General features: G+C 48.1%; 1 protein-coding gene across 8 annotated transcripts; it reads left to right on the top strand.

The window, feature by feature from the left end:
* Positions 1 to 2,449: 2,449 nt before the first annotated feature.
* LOC125546320 lies at positions 2,450 to 9,270 on the top strand. Of its 8 annotated transcripts, none has more exons than XM_048710560.1 (6): positions 2,450 to 3,079; positions 3,175 to 5,294; positions 5,375 to 5,567; positions 5,761 to 5,800; positions 5,884 to 6,153; positions 6,388 to 9,270. In XM_048710560.1, exon 6 carries the CDS (start codon positions 7,517 to 7,519, stop codon positions 8,954 to 8,956), a length of 1,440 nt encoding a protein of 479 aa, XP_048566517.1. In that variant the 5' UTR covers positions 2,450 to 3,079; positions 3,175 to 5,294; positions 5,375 to 5,567; positions 5,761 to 5,800; positions 5,884 to 6,153; positions 6,388 to 7,516; the 3' UTR covers positions 8,957 to 9,270. The 8 variants fall into 8 exon arrangements, with proteins under 8 accessions (XP_048566517.1, XP_048566518.1, XP_048566516.1 ...); XM_048710561.1 differs by having other exon boundaries at positions 2,451 to 3,079; positions 3,175 to 3,242; positions 5,246 to 5,294; positions 5,761 to 6,153; XM_048710559.1 differs by having other exon boundaries at positions 2,451 to 3,079; positions 3,175 to 3,278; positions 5,239 to 5,294; positions 5,761 to 6,153.
* The last annotated feature ends 28 nt before the right edge of the window (positions 9,271 to 9,298 follow it).

The following is a 9,298-nucleotide window of genomic DNA, read 5'->3' as shown; positions in this document are numbered from 1 at the left end:
ATCTTGGCGTCGTGCTTGTGTGATTGCTTGGTCCTCGAATGATCAACGGTATGCTTCAGATTTATTCTAACAGGTGGTATCATGAGCTAGGTTGTTCAAAGGTTATGGACTGTTGATCTAGAGGAGCGCTTTGCAAGAAGATCGTTGAATTGGATCGCGGTGCAGGACAGTTGTGATGGAGCGGATCGTTGTCATGCGGTACTTCCGTGTTCGATCAGGGCAGTCGCTAATGTTAGCAGTGAATCAAAGACGACGGATAGGAAGCGCGTGGAAGCAAGAACCGTTCGGCAGTAGGAATCGCGAACAGTGCGGTGGCATAGCAGATGCGTGGGGGCGGCAGCGTGGAATCGAAGGCAGCTGCAGGCCAAACGGGGGCGCGGCGAAGCGCTGGCCCAGCTAGGTTGGCCGAGGCCGCAAGGCCCGTGGCGCGAGGCAGCTGCTGGCTGCGGTGCAGCCGGCGTTGCCCAGTCGTTCGCGTATACGTGCAGTTATTGACTTGTACGTGAGTATTGCTGCTGAATATGCAAGGCAAGTTGAGATTTGTTTGAGACAAAAAGAAGAAGCAACCAGGACCACGTGTGTGCACGGGAGCAGTTTAGAGGGGTCAAGTTCGATCTATTTTTCTGCTATGAGGTGCACGGAGCAACAGGCAAATAGTGACAGGAAAAAAGAAGATTTGTGCAGTTTGCATGGAAGTTTTTTTCTGGGCCGGTTTGCTAAGATGGCTTGAAGCATGTGGACAGGCTGAGGAGGCGCGCGGATAAGTGCGTCATGCAGGGTCATGCATACACATGGCGTCTAAGACAAGATGTGCGGGTGGACACGACGCCGGATGGAGCATGGTTGCAGTTGGATATGTTCGGATGAGTCAGACTGGACAGTCTAACGGATCGACATGAGTCGGTTGGTACAGAAGACGGTGGTGTGATCGGCGACAAAGACATATGAGCGTGATGCTGATAGTGACCGACTTCTGGGCGTGGAAACACGTGGCGCAGGTTTGAGGACTTGTGTGGCTTCGACAAGACTATGCGCGCGGGGTTGATTCAAGACAGTGCACATGAGAGCTTGAAGTCGACGTGGTGCGGGGTGGACTGATCATGTATCATGGAGTCATGTTGAAGGTGGAGTTGGATTGAGGGGCTACGATGTAAGGATCCAGGGAATCGAAGCCTATTTAGTAAGGAGGAAAAGTGAGTGACATGCAGTTCGGACTAGAGCCCAGTGGTCTGATGAAAGCGTGAACTCGTCATCGACCGGCGATGATCGGTGGTACTCTACAGTGGGGGTTGAGTGGTGTGAGTTCGCAGCCCTTGAGACTCGACCGGGACAGCGGAGGCTCGACACGGTAATTGCAGCGAGGCGTGTGATTAGCACGGGACATGGAGACGGGCCAGGGCTCTGGTGGTCATACATGTGGTGAGACAACTGTGAATTTGACTCGGGATGACTATAAGCAATGGTGAAATTCCTTCAAGTTTCAGACATACGGTCAAGGAAGTGCGGTGATGTTGAGTTCATGTAACTCTTATTTGTGACACCCAATATATGAGTTGTTCACTTTCACGTAGGTCAGTGATCGATGTGTGATGGCATTGGATGAATACTCTGGAAGTTAGGAGCACAAACTAGAATAACAAGTAACTTAAATTTGCTTGAGTGTTGACTATGATCAAGAAAAGAAGGGACTACAAGTTGCAGGTGGAGTCATATGGAGTCTTTGGAGTAGCAGCGATACTCATGGGATAAACTCAAATCCAATGTCCATGTAAGTTTGACGCATTGACGAATTCAGAGTGGTGGAGAATATTCGCCAAGGTGGAGTTTGTTAGAGTTGTGTCGAATTTATGTACAAGATAGGTTACAGTTGAACTAGGTGTTGTATTGTGTTTACATAGGATGTTGAGTCGTGTCCTAATAGGATACTTGTATTTTAGGTCTCTCATATATAGCGGGGTAGACACACGATGTAACCTATGCCAATATAATAGCACGGGAATGCAGGGGAAGCCGACAGCGTGTGCCGGCGTCCAGGGAGACCTAGTGCGGTATTGTCACGGTATCTTGGGGAGGAGCGCCCATAGTCAGACCCTAAGGATGTAGCCATATTGACGAACCTTATTAACAAATCTCGGCGTTGTGCTTATGTGATTGCTTGATCCTCGAATAATCGACGATATGCCTCGGATTTTATTCTAACATAACCAAACCGTTCAATATTCAACTCTCAACTCTAAACCGTCCATCCCACAGCTCAAACTAATCATCCGGTTCAGAAATCAACCCTCCACCTGATTTTGACTCAGGTAAGCGGTTTTTATCATGTTGACTATTTACTGGGCACCGCCACATCACATTTTGATCCCTCTTTATATGTGGGACCCACCCAAGAAAAAAACAAAAATAAAAAAGCTATATCTCTCATTCAGTGTGTTGTTGACTCCTTCGTTCTTTTTTTTCCCATAATAAAAAGGAAACAAAACCGCCCGTCCGCACGACCTCCTCCTTCTCCCGCACGACCTCCTCATCCTCTCGCGCCGTTCGCCTCGCGCCGCCGCACCCTTCACCGCCGCCTCGCGGCGCCAGAGGCGGCCGCGGGTTGCCGGGAGCCTCCCTAGCCGCGGGAGCCCGCCCCGCCGCGCCTTCATCGCCGCCTCGCGTCGCCGGAGCCACGGGAAGCGACTGCGGGTCGCCGGGAGCCCGCCCCCGCCGCGGGTCGCCGGGAGCCTCCCCAGCCGCGGGAGCCCGCCCCGCCGCGCCTTCACCGCCGCCTCGCGTCGCCGGAGCCACGGGAAGCGGCTGCGGGTCGCCAGGAGCCTGCCCCCGCCGCGGGTCGCCGGGAGCTTCCCCAGCTGCGGGAGCCCGCCCCGCCGCGCCTTCACCGCCGCCTCGCGTTGCCGGAGCCATGGGAAGCGGCTGCGGGTCGCCGGGAGCCCGCCCCCGCCGCGGGTCGCCGGAAGCCGCGCCCTTGGTCGCGGGCCGCCGTTCCTCCCGCTCCTTTCGCTGCGCCCCAGTCTGCCCCGTCGCCCTGGTCCTCTTCTGCTTCCCGGTGGCCAAGTGCGAGCGTAGAAGCAAGCAAGTAAGCTCAACTATTCCTAATTTACAGACTACACACTACCTACCGTTTTGCATTCAGAATGTTGGCCCTCTTAAACTCTGTTTCACATTTGCCAGTGTTTGCGTGTTTCAACCAAAGGGATTGAGCAACTTCACCAGTAAGACGTATAAATGCCCCAACAAAGGTGAATTTTCTGAGTAATACGGTCCTTCTATCAGAGGTGAATTTTCTGAGTCATGCTTCATGATGTCTAATATTTACTCTCTCACTTTCGCTTCGGTACAACCCTCCTAAACACATCAACGGAGGAGATTTCTTCATACCCCTTTATAATAAAGGGTATGATGATCTTTTTTTAAAATACGTCAGCGACGTTTTTTTTTAAGACAGCTCGCGAAAATAAACAGCGGCTAACAGTAGCCTGGGCCGGCCCAACAGCAAGTCGGTCTATCTGAAACACTGGAAAATCCTAAAAACATGTGCACGCGTCAGGTATTGAACATAGGACCTTGCACTCTCAGGAAAATGAGCCAACCACTAGACTGACCCAACTATAATAACAAAGGAGCAGCGCGGTATCTTAAGACTATTAACAGCGACATAGCTGAACAATTTTTTAGAATTTTGAACGTGACTTTTTTGAACGCAAAAGAAATTCAAAATTGATTTTTTTAACATGCATACAAATTTTCCGAAAAGTAGAACAGAGTTTAAACTCTGAATAAATTTTGAAAACCAAGATTTTTTTTAAAATTCAGAATAATATTTGGAAATACAAACAATTTTAAAAATCTGATTTTTTTTCTAAAAATGCGACCATTTTTTGATATTTTCGAACTTTTTGAAAAATATGAATAAATAAATAAATATGCTGCACATTTTGTAACATTGCGATAAATATGAATAAATATGGTCACCCTAGTACTCCACGCAAAAATTGAATGAATTCGGACAGTAAACATACATTGCGTCACGTGCGGTAAGTATTTTAGGGACTTTCCACTGAGAAAACCCTAGAAAATGCATAGAATAACAAAAAATAATAAAACTTGGCATGGATGCTTGCCATGATGATAGAATACTACGGGAAATAATTGGATCCACTTGATGGATGTGAAAAAATGCTACGTGACAAAAAATGCGTCACAGGACAAATAATACAAGAACCAAAAAAAGTTAATTTTAAAACAATACAACAGTCATCAATGCTCTCATTTTGAAGAATACGAACTGTTTGTATGAACCTTCCTAGTTCGAAACTAGTGAATATTCATGGTAGCAGTCCATATCCTAAACAAAGAGTACATTGAAGACCGATGCTTATGACAAGCAGAGGAAATGGCTATTTCCTTCTCATTCATCTTTCCTCTCGCTCGGACATAGATTGTTCGCACAAGTTTTTGGAAAAAAATCATGGGTTTTAGAAAAAGTTTGTAAAAATTGAGACAGGTTCGTGGATCTGAAAATCGTTCATGTATTTGAAAAAAAATCAGTGATTTCAGAAAAAGTTCACAAGTTTAAGAAATTAGACACGGACTTAAAACACCGTTCACGAATTTATGAAAATTTCTGGATTTTAGAAAAATTTCGTGAATTTTAGAAAGGAAAAGAAAATGAAAAAAGAGAAGAAGATCGAGAAAAAAACAGTAGAAAATTGGCTAGACAAAACCGGAAAAAAAAATTAAACAAGGCGTTGCCTTTCTTGTTTACGTCACGTCTGAGGGCACAGCTGCGGCCGAGAAACATTTGTAGAACGCATGGGTACATAGGTTGTTCACGAGTTGTTTATAGCATAAGAATAAGAAAAGTTCTAGTCTGTACGCCAGCATCAGCTCTACCACTTGGTTAGTGCACTGTATGAATACAATGTGGTAATGAGTTCGAATCACACTACCCGCATCTGTTTTGAATATAAAAAAATATATTAATGGGCCAACCTGTGGGTGTTAGCACATAAATGGGCTCCTCGTACGTACGGCGTGCAACTATATTGTCCTTTATACGTTTTGGAGGGGGGTTGTACCGAAGCGGGACTCCCTACTCTCTTTGTACCAACTATCTTCAAGAAAGTCATATGGCCCAGATAAAAAATTCCTATTCACCTAGATTTAAATTTGATCAAAGTTATTTCTCACAAGAGGCATAAGGGTTTTCTACCTAACCTTCTCACCCTTCCTAAGTATCCAGGTATAATTTTGTTCTGTGGTTGCGATGTGCTATCCACGGTATGATAATGGTAAGTTAACCTTGACATTTTGCCAGGATTGATGTACGCTTCAGCAAATTCTGGATATTAATGTTGGTGTTGTTGTGTAGGTTCTAGAAGCATTTCTTGCTCCAGGATCTGAATTGTGGATGTTTAATGAGGTGGCAGAGAAGAAGAGGGAGAAAAACTGACTGATGATAGTATGGATATTTTTGGACTAACAAACATTAAATTGTACACAAAGAAGGGAATGTTTTCATCAGGCGGCACTTAGAAAGCTTGCCTCTTGAGACCTTTGATTCTGTGAGTATATGCTCCATCTTAGAGATAAATAGAGTGCTCTGAACTTTTTTGTTCAAACAATTATTATTGTTATGAATCGGCCAATGTGGTCCAAAATGGCAAGTCAGCATTGCCCTGCATTTCTTCTACTCAAGTTTAACTGTGCTAAAGTTACCAATGCTAACTTTGGAACCACAAATTTTGATTCTTGCAGATGAGTCGGTGGAGGACTCCATTGTACAATTAGATTCATGGTGCTTAGCTACACTTCTTCTAATTCATGACGTTTCATGCGAGCAACAAGCAGCCTGGCTGTGACATACTGTATAACTGACAGTGCGCAGGTAACCCAAACGTCTTCCGTTGAAGGAGTCAAAATCACATCTACGTCACAATGGCGTTTGTCACAGCTCCTGGATTCGGGAGATGTAGCATGTACTGGAGAAATCGATAACAATTTCACTGGACTCGAGAACAATAAACCTTGTGTCTGTCTCCAAATTCAGCGATAACGTTCTGTCAAATGAACTTGTTAGTATTTCATTATCCATGGTGGCAGAAGACAAGCAAATCGACAGTGTTTCTCGAGGAACTCTTCGTTGAGGAGGTACTATGTTTTGTTTTAGCAAAGAGGAGGTACTATGTAAAATGTGACATTCTTTGAATTGTGCTTTAATAGTTCAAAAGCATGCCTTTTCGACAATCTATGTCTACAGGCCACACTTCCCAGCTAACAATGACTTCAAGTATCTCTATTTAATGATGCACCATATGTTAGTTTATAAAGTTAACCACCGACTTGTCTTAGATCTCATCTGACCGTGGTAATCGTATGTTACAGGAAAACAAGGTGTGCATATGGTCTGCTGAGTTACCTGTACGGACAAGAGGAGTTGAGCTTCCTTGACATAATGGCCAGGGCTCGTGAGAGAGACGAGATTGTGACCGCCTCCATTCGCCGCCGTCCGGGCAGCACGACCTTGCCGCCCCTCGCTCCTCGCCGCCGTCAGCAACACCATGGCTGAACCTGCTGCCCCTCGCTCCTCGCCACCGTCCGCAGCAACACCACGACCCTGCCGCCCTGTGGTCCTCGCCGCTGTCCGCAAGCCCGCACGGTCCAGCCGCCTCTTGGTGCCGGTCTTGGAGTTCGTTAACTGCATCGCACCGTCCTGCCGCTCTGAAGGTTTGTCGCCCGTAGAAATTTGAGGGAGATTCACTGCTTTGTTGCTTCAAAATATGTCAAATTAGGCCATCAATTCAAGTCAGACCAGTGAATACATTGGTTCCATACTGCTGCCTTTATACTAATTTTTTTAGTTGCACATGCCTCACACAGCATGCACATGCCTGATGGACTGAAACTTTACACCTCCTGCAGTAATGTGTCTTCTTCACTTAAATGCAAACAAGTTCAGATTAATCCTTTTTGGAGTTCGCCTCTTAATAAATTTGGATTACGATGTAGTTAGTTCTGTTACTAAGTGTAGTTTGCTGCCCGGACGGCGGCGAACAGAGGCGGTCACAATCTCGTCTCTCTCACGAGCCCTGGCCATTATGTCAAGGAAGCTCAACTCCTCTTGTCCGTACAGGTAAAACTCAGCAGACCATAGTTTTGGCTTGTGTAGAGTATCTGGTACTAAGTGTATCCTGGAGTTCCACGAGTGGAAGCAGGTGGAGCCTAAGGGAAAGCCGCTTACGCAGGTCTGGTTGCGGTTTACAGGGGCTCCATCTAAGCCTCTGCAGGACGCTCGAGTGGTGGCTAGTATGGGAATCATGGTGGGGAAGACAGAAAAAGTGGATATGGCTTTCACACGTGCCCATGGGGTGGCCCGGCTATTAGTGAGTGTTCTGGATATTGAGTTCGTGCCCGATAAGGTCAACTAGACCTACAGGGAGAGGTGTTCCCGCTAGACATCGAATTTGAGGACACTGCTTTATTTGATGATGCGATTAATGGTAACGATGTTGACATGCACGACAGTGATGGCAATGCCGGGGCCGAGGGGGCACCGTCAGATGAGCCCACACGCGAGGGGTCTAATGGTTCTTCTCAGTTGCCTGGGGATGGGACCGGGGTTGAGCCTGCAGTTTCCCCAGCGGTGCCCATGACTACTCTGTGTTTTGGGTCCTTTGAGCCAGCCTCGGCACCTCCCAGACTATGGAGTGACCGGGTAGATTCTGATGATTCTCTGGAGCACACGCTCCCCCCGTTGGAGTTCGAGGGGGATGCTGGATTGTTTGCTGGATGGCCGGCAAGGTCTTTGGTCGGAGCTACGGAGAGGAGTCCGGAGGGAGCTTCTCTTGTCCTGGCGCCTCACGTGGACGCGACTTCGGTGTCGGCGTCTACGGGCAAGATGGGTCGTGGGGAAGGAGCTTCGGGGCAGGTGGCCTCGCCTTCTCCCAACCCCATCCCGATCTCGGTGGCGTCGGTGACGCTGGCCCCATGTGGGTCGGCCGGTGCGGGGAGCGGGAGCCCGAGGCAGGCGGCCTCGGCTCCTGCTTCCCCGACGGTGGCGGTAACCACCGCGGCAGCAGCTGCGTTGGGGGGGGGGGGGCTGGGGCAGGAGGCCTTGGCTCCTCCTTCGCTCTCGATGATCAGGAGGACCGTCTCTCCTTCGCCGATGGCTCATACGTCTGAGCCGGCGGCTGAGGTCGGAGGAGCGGCCCGCGCCATCTCCTCTTCGCTCCTACCCATGGTCGGGGTCCCTAGTGTGGGACTCCCGTCTAAGGGGATCGGGAGCCCGCAGACGCCTTCTCTGGTAACCCCGGTAGAGCCTTTGAGGGACTCTGTGCCAGGTGTTACTAGGGAGGAGGTTGTCGCGTTTGGCGGGATCCCGGACCCTATCGCCGAGGGGAGACGGATGAGTGCCCGCATCCTCGACATCCCCGAGGTGGATGATATGCAGCAGCGGTGCGCTATGAGGGCGGCCAAGCTTCAGGAGGCTGCTTTGTCTTCCGGTATGTCCGTCAACCTATCTAATTCCTTATTGCATTTTTCTAATGAGGAGATTATAAATAATGCAAACCAATTAGGAGTTTCACTAGGTGCTATGGATAGTGAGATTACCAATTCGGTGAATGATTTATTAGATTTGGAGGCGGAACGTGCCTTAGAGACTATTCGTAATCTTGCAGCCGTTAAACCAATGAAGGATGATGAGATTGATGCGTTAGGGGTCAGAGTGCTAGATAATCTGTGTGCGGATTTAGCACCACCCAATCATGACTCTGAGGAAGATGATGTACCCCTAGAGAATGATGATAGTAATATTTGTGAACCCGGTTATGAGGACCGGGCGACAAAGCCTAGTAAACCTAAGCGTAAGTGGAAACGAAAGATCTATCCCGATTCCGCAGTTCGTAGGAGTGCTAGGATTCGAACCACTAAAAAATTCCATGATGAATTATGAGAGGAATATTTTGTAATAGCAGAGGTCTGAAGGACTTGGCTAAAAGAAAATTCCTTGCCGAGGCAGCTTTAGAGCAGAGGTTAGATTTTGTTGCTCTATCGGAGACGGGTAGAGATAACTTTGCACCCCAGTTTCTCTCTTCTCTGGTGGGTGGTATTGATTTTGATTGGCATTGCCTCCCTCCGCGAGGAAGGTCAGGTGGTATCTTACTAGGTGTGGGATGCGATTCGCTTGAAGTCCGAAGTGTAGTGATGGGCGACTTCGCGGTGAAGTTTCGAGTCAGGTCTAGGATAGATGGTTTTAACTGGGCTTTGGTGGCGGTGTATGGTGCCGCACAACCCG

Source organism: Triticum urartu, chromosome 3 (genome assembly GCF_003073215.2).
Source record: "Triticum urartu cultivar G1812 chromosome 3, Tu2.1, whole genome shotgun sequence".
NCBI classification, from domain to species: domain Eukaryota; kingdom Viridiplantae; phylum Streptophyta; class Magnoliopsida; order Poales; family Poaceae; genus Triticum; species Triticum urartu.
The sequence above is the reverse complement of the archived record's forward strand: the minus strand, read 5'-3'. Positions and strand labels throughout refer to the sequence as shown.

Bases quoted from the DNA above. Each gene is read 5' to 3' on its own strand.
- LOC125546320 (XM_048710560.1), top strand. From the start codon at position 7,517: ATGCACGACAGTGATGGCAATGCCGGGGCCGAGGGGGCACCGTCAGAT.